The sequence below is a fragment of the Xenia sp. Carnegie-2017 genome, unplaced genomic scaffold (genome assembly GCF_021976095.1).
Source record: "Xenia sp. Carnegie-2017 unplaced genomic scaffold, XeniaSp_v1 HiC_scaffold_20, whole genome shotgun sequence".
In the NCBI taxonomy this organism is placed as follows: Eukaryota; Metazoa; Cnidaria; class Anthozoa; order Malacalcyonacea; family Xeniidae; genus Xenia; species Xenia sp. Carnegie-2017.
In genome coordinates this window covers 1,331,400-1,343,854 of record NW_025813483.1, presented here as the reverse complement: position 1 = coordinate 1,343,854, position 12,455 = coordinate 1,331,400, and the positions used below count along the sequence as shown (strand labels likewise).

The 12,455-nt window shown below is 35.0% G+C and overlaps 3 protein-coding genes across 5 annotated transcripts in view; 1 reads left to right on the top strand and 2 right to left on the bottom strand.

The window, feature by feature from the left end:
* LOC124441294 overlaps positions 1–12,242 on the bottom strand; it is a 14,444-nt gene extending 2,202 nt beyond the window's left edge. Inside the window, exons 1-5 of one of the 3 annotated variants that reach the window (XR_006946936.1) lie at positions 11,923–12,242; positions 11,739–11,809; positions 11,496–11,670; positions 11,006–11,263; positions 5,364–5,370 (exon numbers count right to left, since the gene is read on the bottom strand). Coding sequence is in view for 2 of the 3 variants with exons in the window: in XM_046991742.1 (XP_046847698.1) it covers positions 10,337–10,527; positions 11,135–11,263; positions 11,496–11,670; positions 11,739–11,809; positions 11,923–12,157 (801 nt within the window). In the remaining variant the exon portion in view is untranslated. Of the gene's footprint in view, positions 1–5,363; positions 5,371–10,283; positions 10,528–11,005; positions 11,264–11,495; positions 11,671–11,738; positions 11,810–11,922 lie in introns of those variants that run through there. The other 2 variants (XM_046991742.1, XM_046991743.1) reach the window with 2 other exon arrangements.
* Positions 516–5,058, bottom strand: LOC124441295 (lambda-crystallin homolog). The gene is made up of 6 exons (XM_046991744.1): positions 4,868–5,058; positions 4,075–4,102; positions 3,781–3,993; positions 2,847–3,011; positions 1,313–1,507; positions 516–647 (listed from the first exon to the last, which is right to left on the bottom strand). The coding sequence occupies exons 1-6, from the start codon at positions 4,906–4,908 to the stop codon at positions 531–533; spliced, it is 759 nt and encodes a 252-aa protein (XP_046847700.1). The 5' UTR covers positions 4,909–5,058; the 3' UTR covers positions 516–530.
* LOC124441293 (tumor necrosis factor alpha-induced protein 3-like) lies at positions 7,038–10,014 on the top strand. Its single transcript, XM_046991741.1, has 4 exons — positions 7,038–7,273; positions 7,458–7,871; positions 7,947–9,535; positions 9,677–10,014. The coding sequence occupies exons 2-4, from the start codon at positions 7,472–7,474 to the stop codon at positions 9,842–9,844; spliced, it is 2,157 nt and encodes a 718-aa protein (XP_046847697.1). The 5' UTR covers positions 7,038–7,273; positions 7,458–7,471; the 3' UTR covers positions 9,845–10,014.
* Positions 12,243–12,455: the final 213 nt, after the last annotated feature.

The window sequence follows — 12,455 nt, the reverse complement described above, 5'->3', positions numbered from 1 at the left end:
TATTCATGTTCAATGTTTCCTAAGATATTCATGTTCTCTGTGTCCTAAGATATTCATGTTCTCTGTTTCCTAAGATATTCATGTTCTCTGTTCTCTCCTAAGATATTCATGTCTCATCAATGTTTCCTAAGATATTCATGTTCTCTGTCTCCCAAGATATTCATGTTCTCTGCTCTCCTAAGATATTCATGTTCTCTGTTTCTAAGATGCATTCATGTTCAATGTTTCCTAAGGTATTCATGTTCTCTGTTTCATAAGATATTCATGTTCTCTGTTTCCTAAGATATTCATGTTCTATGTTTCCTAAGGTATTCATGTTCAATGTTTCCTAAGATATTCATGTTCAATGTTTCCTAAGATATTCATGTTCTCTGTGTCCTAAGGTATTCATGTTCTCTGTGTCCTAAGGTATTCATGTTCTCTGTTTCCTAAGATATTCATGTTCTCTGTGTCCTAAGGTATTCATGTTCTCACTTTCCTAAGATATTCATGTTCTTACTTTCCTAAGATATTCACGTTCAATATAAATGTCACAAACCTTTAGGAGCATTTAGATGCATGGTTTCAAATGGTCCCATAAACGAATATCTCAGACCCAGTCCCTTGCTCATCACTGTATCAACATCTTCAGGAGAACAAAGTCCATCCTTTCAAAGTAAATTGAAACATAACTATATTGATTCAATTTCATTGTTAAAGAACCAAAGACATATTAAGTTATGATATTAAGTTATGAAATAAACTAGAACTGTGACTTCAAATATAATCATTGTCCACAGTTGATCTTGTAGTTCACTTTGTAGAACATTGAAGACAATGATTATCTTGTTACTATACCTTAGTACATCACAACAACGTGATGTTATTATCTATGACATTAAGATATGAAAGAAACTAGAACTGTGTTTGAAATGTCAAAACAATTTACAGCTTTGTTATTCAGATTCACTTTACTTTTCCGCTACGGGTTTAACACTGCTTTGCAAGGTCAAATATTCGCTACAAACTTCATATTTCATTCAATCAAAACGGGCCTCCATCACATCGAGTTTGACTGTATGATGATTGCTTGACATGCTCACAAAGCAACGAATACTTCAACTTACATATATTATCCATATAAGACAAAATGTAGAAAAATGTGAAGTTGATTAATGAAGTTCATCATTAAAAACATAAACTGTGGAAAATGTATTACATGGCATCTTTAAACTAGCAAAGTTACAACTGTATTTCAAAATAACGGGGGGTGGGGAGGGGTTCAGCTACGTTTATCTTGAAGGGAATTTTGAAGAAGAGGGGGGTCATTTACCTCGACGAGTCTCCATCCCTCCATTATAATTGCATATTGTATTCTGTTGAGCAAAAATCCATCCACTTCCTTGTTTAAAGTCACTGGTGATTGACCAATATCTTTCATCAATGAACGAGTTCTTGAGACAACATCAGGATCCGTCCATGGAGCGGGGACAATCTCAACAAGTGGGACAAAGTGAGGTGGGTTTACCTAGGGTAAAGAACTTGAAATAGAATTCTGGCGATGCTATTTTACATACAGTAAATATTAGGAGAATTTCAGGTTATAAGGCAGGCACAGGCCCTGAAGGGGGACTAGGCCCTTAAAGGGGGGTGGGGTGTTGAGCCACACCTTTTCCTCAGTATAAAGTTTTTGCCAACATTTATACATTTTAGCCTAACTTGAGACCAACTATGACGCAGTAAATTTAAAAAATATAAGTCGTAGCTCGCCCCAGGTTCAATATTGTGGCGCCGTCGTTTCGGGGACTACAAATTATACATAGTTGTTTATCGTGAGAGTAGTGTAGTGGACTGGTGGTGTATGAAAACGTTTTCATAATACTTTGTCATTGCACTGAGAAATTGGTGTTAGTTGTTCAAAATGGTTAGTTCAACCGATCAACTAATCGCACGATTCTTACTTATCAACTAATTCCACTGTGACAACTTTCACGTAGAACGGTTATTTAATCACCTTCAAAAAATATCAATAACATTTGCATTGCCAAGATGTACACAACAATTTACACGACGAACTCCCAATTCGTACAATGAATGTTGCCTTTCAGGTGAGGTAAGTAATTCGATAATCATAGATTTGAACCCAAAATGTCTTCTAGCCGATCATTCTTCAAAAAAGATCGCACTCAGAGGCACACATCAGGGGGGCGACTCCCCTATAATTTTTCAGGTGAGGTAATTCGATAATCATAGATTTGAGCCTAAATGACTTCTAGCCGATCATTCTTCAAAAAAGATCGCACTCAGAGGCACACATCATGGGGGGGACCCCCCCACAACTTAAGTGAAATATGTATAAAACGTCGAACCAGAAACTAGTAGAAGAATAAAATCATTAGTTTGCTTATAAATTTTGCGCTTTTTCCATCAAATACTGATTCTACAAAAGTTGGCAACGAATTAAAACATGCATCCATTTTTTCAGGCTGTGTGTCCCTGATCACGTGAAGAGTTCATGACTTACTTTGAGTTAAAACAACACAAAGTACAATGAAAAATCTGTATAATTTTTATGCCGTTGTGATCAACCTGAACAGAAACATGACTAAGTACGTATCTCACCGGATGTGCAACGACGCATTGTTTACTAATTTTTCCGGATGTGCAACGAAATATTGTTTACTAATTTTTCCGGATGTGCAACGAAATATTGTTTACGTATCTTACCGGATGTGCAACTAAACATTGTTTACGTATCTTACCGGATGTGCAACTAAACATTGTTTACGTATCTTACCGGATGTGCAACTAAACATTGTTTACGTATCTTACCGGATGTGCAACTAAACATTGTTTACGTATCTTACCGGATGTGCAACGACGCATTGTTTACGATGATTGAGATGTTCTGAAAAGCGTGATGGTACAATACAAGAAGATGAACTTGCGAGAATTGTCTGGTCATCTTTGATCACATTGTCGAGATTTTCAAAAACCTTCTTTTTGATATTTACATTCTCGGGCGCATTTTCCTGCAAAGTTGAAGTAATTTCATGAATAAAGTACGTCACACAACGAAGCAAATCGATTACGATTGGGGAGGGGTGAAAATCCAAACTATCTTTCGAATGAGAAAACGTTGCATTTAAGTTTTTCTAATAATTTTAGAAAATTATATGGGTGAAGGGTCTACAGAAATAACTTGAAAATTGCAACTAGAGATTCAAAACTGTAATTTTTGCCTTGTTGTCTTCAATGTTCTACCAACTAAACTACAAGATTAACTGTGGCCTATGATGCTATTTCAAAACACAGTTCTAGTTTCTTTCATATTTTAAAATCATAGATAAAAACATCACGTTGTTGTGATGTACTCAGGTATAGTAACAAGATAATCATTGTATCCAAAGTTCTACAAACTGAACTATAAGATTAGCTGTAGACTATGATGATATTACAAAACACAGTTCTAGTTTCTTTCATATCTTAATATCATAGATAATAACATCACATTGTTGAGGTATAGTAACAAGATAATCATTCAACAAACAACAAACATATAATCTATTTCTATCCTATCAAAAGAATCAGGGACAGATTCAGGATGAGGTTCTTAAGGGGGGGAGGGGAGGGTGTCTTAGTTTTCATAAGATGTCCGTCAGTTAGTAGTTTGGATTTAATTTCAGTAAGTGATTTTAGGGTATTTGTATGGGATTCTAGCCAAATCTAGAGCGGGCCTGCACACTCCGCTACCTTCCCTAAATCCATCCGTGAAAAGAATCACTTCAATATCAAACCTACTTGAACATATATTGCTCCATCAACTGTCTTCGCTAGATCAAGACAGCCATGAACTAACTTAAATGCATCATCTGCAGACTTTATGAATGAATTCTTTAGCAGCCCTTTGCTTTCGAATTCCTTCAAGGATTCAAGAATTCCGGATAATCCACTATCCACTTGTTTTTCATCAATGTCGTAAAGGTAGACTTCGTAGCCTGCACGACAAAACAACTGGAAGGATAAAAACAAAAGTCAAACTAACAATAATAGTGATTTTTCAAAATCAAAATAATGTTGAACTATTTAACTTACCACAGACCAGGATTTTCCAATCATACCACTAAGGAATAAAAAAACTTAGATGAAGTATTGAAGTGCAGTTGAATGTCAAATTGTATTATAATTAAATTCAATTAACCAAGGGCCGGTTGCACGAAGCCTGGATAGCATTATCCACTGGATGGCAAATTTTTCTGAATGTTCATAAAATCTCCTATAGGAGAAAATTATACTATTTGAACTGTGCAATCACTGAAATAAAATATTGTTTCAAAGATTACAAAAATTTCTTTATCATGAGAAAAATATAAACACCTTTTCTACAAGTTTGAAAATTTTTGCTATCTAATGGATGACACTATCCAGGCTTCATGCAGCGGGCTCCAGGATGAGAAAATTATCCCATTGTTGACAAAACCCTGAGTTTCCTGTTTCACAATTTACTATGTAATTTGGAGAACAAATCTCATATCTGAATCGACTATTGCTGCTAGTTGGTAGTTTTTTTCTCCCTTAATTTCCTTATTTCCTCAATATTCGCATAATATTGCTCATGTGATGTTCTTAAATATATTTATGAAACAAGAAGCTAAAAGCAAGGTTGGCCATCAGTCTACTCGGTTTTCGAGTTTTCAACAAATATATTTGCAGTATCATATATGGTAATGTGTTCATTTAAAACCAGAAGCAATCAATCCACGACCTTGTTATTATTAATACGTATCTTTAGAAATCAATTGTTTTTCCATTAAGTGAACAATGAACAGCCAGATATGCCTGGCAGAACGAAATAAGCGGTCTTCAGTCTACAGTTGAATAAACTAACCTCCCTATAATCGCAACCTTCCCTCTGCGATTTTCAGCCATCTCGTTTGAAAGGACTTTGCAACAAAATTTCACGACGATCGCCCGTGATTGCGTTCAGCGGTAATTCAAATGATTACAAAGCATAACATTGAATAAACTTAATTTTAGATCGATGCAAAGCACAATACCACCAACCTGCACAATACTAACAAAGGAATGATAATATTCCTATTTTAAGTTTAGTTCCTAGTTTACATTCAATGTATTTTTATTATTGGTCAATGGCATGTTATACCACCTGCTACCCCCCACCCACCCCCTGCCTGCCAAGGCAAAATACTGATTTTCATATACGTCAGGTATGATGGAAATCTTACGGGAAAGTTGCTCTCACCGGTTTGGGTTTGTTAAAATGACAGGCTAGAAGATTCAAACTCAGCGATAAACATAATCAGTAAAAATTTTACACTTGTATTTCACACAATACAATGACGTAAGAACCAGATAACAAATACGGCTAACCTGACGTTTACTTCTCATTTGACTCGGAAGATGATTACCGCTAAGGTTGTCGAAACGTCAGTCAACAACAACAAAAACAGTCCTTGTCAGGACTATACCAACCTGGACGATCTACATTTACAAACATGTAACTTCTATTCTGGTAAAAAACAATGCAATACTCAATAGCAACTTAATATATTATGTATATTCTCTGATGATGGCTTTGGAATAAAGTCGAAACACGGTGCTATAGTGGCGAGAATCTCTCGTCCATACGCAGTTTAAAAAAAGTGATTTGACTCATCTTCAATCCCTGTGGGCTTGGTAATTCAACAGGTAGAGGGGCGAGCTAGAATCCCGAAGGTGGGAGTTCTAATCACGTCCAAGTCACATGTTTTTCATGTGCATATAACCGGGTTGGATTGAAACACAATAGCAACTTGAAACCTGCTTTTAATTGTGTCATGTGAAAGCAATGAGAACAACGAAACGGAAGGAAACTCTTAGAGCGTTGTATGAAATATGAAACTCTCCTGGTATTCTAGCTTCGTGTGAACGGAGTCAACAATTTCTTATCGTTTGCTGCAAAACTGTATTTTTTTATAAACAGAATTTCTTCAGGCGATATTTTAATTTACACATTCCATAAATTTCTTCCAGAATAGAATCTTCCATCGAGAAATTTGCAATTTTATAGAATAGTTATTCAAATCCATGTACAATTAGAGCCAAAAATAACACGTTGGCCAATTGTCTATAGAGCAATTACCAGTGACGAACCTATTTTAACTTTTATGTTCGACAATATTTTGGTATTTCGACAAAGTGACTGACGCTTTTTCTATGTTCTGACATATATATCGACAAATTAATGTATATGTCATTTTCAACTTTCGATTAATCCACGCTGGAAATGAAAATAATCGACTAAAACATGCAGGAAACCAACTTAACAAAGAGTTTCAGTATCAAAATTCAATTGTCCGATAAATAATTTTCTAATTTGATATAGATGACATTTTTTCACTATCATTAATGAACTTAATTTTACATGTTGAAGATAAAATGTATCGTAACAGGGAGCAGTTAGCATGTGAAATTAAATTCCTTTGCTCTGTCATTGTTGTCGAAGTAAAATTGTGAATAAATGCACGAATTATGGAGTGCTGTTCAGGAAAGGCCAAAATACCACGCATTTAGGAATTAGGAGTGCCATTGATATCATTCCGAGGTAAATTGTATGAAAATCGTAAATCGTCTTTTTTATTTAAGTGCCTTTCGTTGAGACTAACGAAATTTTTGTTGTAAAGTATAAGAATACATATGCAGACGAACTGGCCTTGTTATGTCGAAAATTATCCGAAGCATATTTCACAATAAGACATAATCTTCTCGCTTCTGGTTATTCACACAATCACGCTGACAAAACATAACTGGTGGTCGATCGACCACAGAAAAGTTTACATGACAAATTTGTAATTTCGAATTCGAAAAAATAACCTGAAACAATCTAAACGTATTGTACTAATGGAAACTAAAACAGCTGTTTCAAACAAACAAGAACTTAGTTGTAATCCCTAATCTAATATTGTTTTGACCATTTTTGGTCTGTCCGAATCCCCCACTTGTTACATGTATAAGACATTACGTATTCAAAGGGATTTCCCCTAAATCCTGTATGATGTTATAAACAGAACACTATTTACGGGGAATCATAAGTTAACGAACCGTAACCTTGAATGTTCCTGTTGTTGTGTTGTATAAATTGATAGTAGCATTCTCATTTTACCAAATCATAGTGCTAAAGAAGAAACAGCAGATTAAAAAGAAAAGATTTGATCATATCAAGGCAGGGAAGTTTACTTGTCAGAACGCCCATTGTATTTTTCAAAGGAAAGCACAACCGCACGCAACATCAAAGGTAAGAGTGAAACTTTTCTTGGTAAAACATTTTGATCATGTGATTTAAACGAATTGACGTATTTTCCGATGGCAGATGTTTTGTTACAAATTGCAATCCGTTTTTCAAGATACGATTTTTGATACACTTTGAATTGCAAATTTAAGTAATTTCTAATAAATAATTTACATGCTTTTGATAACAGGGATCCCAGTCGCAATGGAACTGCAAAGAAGTATTTCTTCAATAGATGTTGCAACTTCGGAAATTATTCGTGACTCAATTGACAGGGACGTCACTATCCCTGCAGATCAAGACAGACATCGATTCCTATTAACATCACCGCGATACACTTTCCTATTCCCGGCTTTTTCTCGCTTGAATAAAGATCTTTGCGAATATATTTTCACAGCTTTAGTGAACATTGCCCTTGAAAATGAGTTGGAAAACAACAGGTCTCTCAACTGGTGTAAAATTCTACCTAAGTTTATTCCTATAAACACCTTGGGAGATGGAAATTGTTTGATGCATGCGGCTTCACTTGGTATGTGGGGTATTCATGACCGAAGATTAACGCTGAGAAAAACTGTTTATCAAGTTCTTATTGAAGATCAAACAGGTTTGAAAATGTTGCTCGCTTTTAAATTGTGGCTTTGATAATGTATATTTAATTCTCATTTGATCTTTATTACAGGAGTGTATCGAGAACGCTGGCAGTCGGAAGTGGAAAGGCAGTTGGAGGGTCAGAATAGTGGAAGTCCAATGGATATTGGCATTGAGCAATGGAGCGAAGACTGGAAGAAAACAGTTGCTCTGGCATCAACAGCAAAATCAATCAAAAACCATAGCTTCCACTTTCTAGAGGAAATTCATATATTTGCCTTAGCTAATGTTCTTCGAAGACCAATTCTGATAATATGTGACAATTTTCATCGTGGTGACTATGATGAACCAATTGCTGGTGTGAACCTTGGTGGCATATACTTACCACTGTTGTCAGACTCTGTGGATTGTATCAAAACTCCTCTTCTGATTGGCTATCACCATGGACACTTTACAGCACTTGTGATGGCAGAAAATAATGAGAGAGGGCATGCATTGGATAATCACAAATTGGTGATGGGAATACCATTAACTAAATATGATGGCCAGCCTATGAAACTTCATTCTTTGTTACCAGAGGAAAGCAATTACTCTGATCGATTACTACGGGAATATTTGAACTGTTTAAAGTTAGATTACACTGATGAAAATGGGTGTATAATGGAAATACTTGTAGCTAAATTGGAAGCTTTTGAACAAGATCCACATCTTGATAGAATGTTAAAACGATATTTCAAATCAATGGAACATATATACTTGGAAACATTGGCAATGAAACAGCTATCACTTAATGATCAAAGTACAAACACATTATATTCAACACATCATGAAGACCAATTTAAAAATAGTAAGGAGCATAAACCCTGTGCAAAGATTAACTGCAGAAACATTGCCAGTGCTGAAAGCAATTATTGTCATCAATGTAGAAACACAGACAACATCCGTATTTGTACTTCTCCTGGCTGTGGTTACACTGCCAACCCAGATTATGAAGGCCTATGTTCTACCTGTTTCACCAAATTGCATGCATTATTGGAGGAGGGGCCTCACATGGTTACCCCATCAGCACCACCTAATGATAGATGTTATAATAACTGTGTGAACAAAGCAAATGTTAACTTACATGGCCTGTGTTATGATTGCTACAAAGAAATATATAATATTCACCAAATAACAAAAAATCATGTAGAACCATTCTCATCAACAATAAACTACAACACAATTGAAAGGACTATCAACAATGGAACAGAAGATGATAAAACTTTTGAGCAGGTTCATGCAAGTGTGGTCACACAACCAGCTGTATCTCGTTCAAATTCTGGCTATGTTTTGCCAAATTCACAATTAAATGGACCAGATATGGCTGTGACCAACAAAAGTCAACTATGTTATCAACACTATCTTCACTTATCCAGGCGAAAATCAGTATCCCATGTGGAAGCAGTCAAGACAAAATGTCTGACTGAAGAATGTCAATTCTTCGGCATCCCAGAGAATGATAACTTGTGTTCACAATGTTACGCAAAGGCATTGCAACTTGAATATGACTTAGAGTCTGAAAAGAAGATCAAAGCTGAACAAGAACGAGCTAGAAGGAACTGGCAAATAGCACAACAGCAAAAGAATACAAATCATGATTTCAACAGACTTCATTATGTGAATGAACCCCAATATTATCAGGTAAATATTTGTTGTTGAATTAACTAAACAAAGAAATTTCTCACACAATCTCTAGAAATCAATAAATTGTATTCATTTTTGCTAAAAATCATTTACCAACATTGCAATACCATCTATAGGACAGTTCCTTTTTATCTTTAGCCAATTGTTTGGAGACAAAGTATTTCAGCGCCTTCATCACCAGCAAAAAGGCGACCATCAAAGTTGATACCATGTGTAACTAAAGGTTGTGGATGTTTTGGTACAGAAGAAGATCAGGGTCTTTGTCATAAATGTTTGAAGAAGAAGGAAATGCTTTTGTCAGAATAGACAGTTTGCGTGTTTTAACAAATTTAACAAACAGTTTTTTAACAAATTTTGTTTCCACGAACTAGAAATATTGTCGTTGTAATGTTTAAATTAGCACAGTTTGTTGAGTCTTGATATCAACAGAATTGTATTGGTTTAGTAATAAAGTAATATGTTCACTTACTCATAAATGTCGATATGCACTTCGTACATTCATCAAATTTCTGCACTTAACTGATAATTTTTCTTCGTATATAATGTTAACAACGATTACAAATACTCAATTTATCGTAATGGCTCCATAATCAAAGGTGCTATTTCAATGCTAAACCCTCAGCCCTTCGTTACAACACTTGCAAAACACCCCAATAATTATTAAAAACTATTAATTGAAATAGTTATCAAAAACACTTGAGAAGGGCTTTCAGATCTGAAAAAAATTAATTGTTATGTAAATGTATAATAAATACAAAGTTTTTCTGAAGATGCGCTTTTGTCAAGCATTCTCTGTGCTTACCTATAAAGAGGACTCCATTTATAGATTATTCCTCCTCCTCTAACTATAAACAAATGCCCTCTTGACCACTTTTGAAGTCTTTGTTTTCCCCCAGTTTCCTTATTGCATTTTGTTTTTGTTGGTTCAACACAATCTCTTAAAATAGCTTTAATTGCATCTGGCTCATTATTAACGAACTCAGCATTGCCTATATGGTACAAATTAGCGTTAGCACTAGTTATCAATTGTGTTTAGAAACGACACACAATACACTGCTTTGTTGTTCCATGCATTGTTCAAAAAGAATGAAACACCTACACAAGGCTTTCTAAGTTCTAACCGACAAGAAATTTGTCAAGAGATTTGGTTTTCATTTACAAAAGAATGACTTTGAGACTTGAGGCCTGAAACTTTTGTCGCTACACTTTTATAAACATTGAAAGTGCGAGAAGGCAAAGAAAAAGCACGCAAAATCAAAATAATCCAAAGTAACAATTTCCCCACCATCACGCGTGCATGTATAACTATAATCCAAATGCTGTCATAAAAAGTTATTTTTCTATCTTAAAAAAATAATAAGTTATTAATTATCGGTACCAATGTATTGAAATTTCATCATATATATAATATGGATGTAGTTAAAAAAATTCAAATTCATGCCGTCATTCACAAACCTGCTTTATAACACACTGTCATCAACGACCACTTTTACGTTAGTAGGAAAATTTAGGTTTCACTGATATATATTACTATATTAGCTACAATGTAAAACTGTTTTTCATATTGTGAAATAAACAAATTTTAGACAAATACACCTTGTGACTCCACAACACTATTTCCTACTGGAAAAGTGTCGTCATCTTTATCAAGCTTTCCCAGTGTTTCGTCCATTTTTGACACGTCATTGTTAGAAAGCAGACCTGTGTCGTCAATCAATTCTTCACCTATAAAATAGAGTAATTCTTTGCAGTAATTTTCTGTCAGCTCTGTAATACACATATCATTGAGATAAATTTAGAGAAAGGGGTACCAATTTCCCTGCAAAATACTATATACCAAAGCAAGAGCAGTTGTGATTAAGTGTAAAAGCTCTGTTAATGTATCTCGAATTGATCATGAAAAATCGGACTTTATTCTCAAGCATGATTATAGTCATGACAATTTTGGAGTACATACCTACGTTACTTGGCTTTACACCACAATATCTTAAAAATCCACGCACACTAGTGGGTACATTAGGGAAGTTTTTTTCCAAATATTGCACATGCTGTTCGCAGAATGCCTTTCCATGCTGAGGCGACTCAGTGCATACATTGGGATAGTTCAGCAATGGAATACCTTTTACAAAATTCTGAAAACAATTTCATGTAATATTATTAAGTTACGAAAAGTAATTTTATATAAAACTAAGATAAGTACCTTTCTACGCATCATGCAATGAGGAAACATTAATTTCCATATTCCATCGGCAACCCATAGCCTTCCACATCCTATAAGTTTGATTACGAAAATATCTTAGCCTGATGAGAATCACAGCTATTTTCCAATAGAATATATTTATAGCTTTTAAACTAATTTTAAAATACAATTGCATCTAACTTACCGCGCTCTTTGCAAGTATCAGAACAATCATCTGATGTATGCTCGTACAAACTTCTCGCCCTAATTTTGTCGATTTGTTCTAGAACCCTAGAAGAGTCCCCATCTTCTTTAAGCAAACCAAAAAAGTCCAGTTGCCCCAATTCCCTCAACTCATTCTCTATCTCGCCGACCCAAAATGAAGCAGCAACTTGTTTCTCTCCAAAATCTTTATATAAAACGCAAATAATGCTTACCATCAAAAACTGTAACAACGTGATAACAGTAATACAGATCTACAACATATCGTTCTCTTACTGCCATTGTATACTTCATTAAACGCTTCAGAAAACCGTTAAATGATACCCACGAATGACAACTATAGAAAACATGTTTCATTTGTAAAATCTACTTGCTATTTTAACATTAATTAATCAAGTGATTATATTGTAACTTACGAGTGACAGCTGCCACTGAAGCAAAGTTGAATCAACAAAACAGAGATCCGTAGCCTCGATCATTTTTCTTTGTTCGGGATATAACATCCAGCCATCTTTT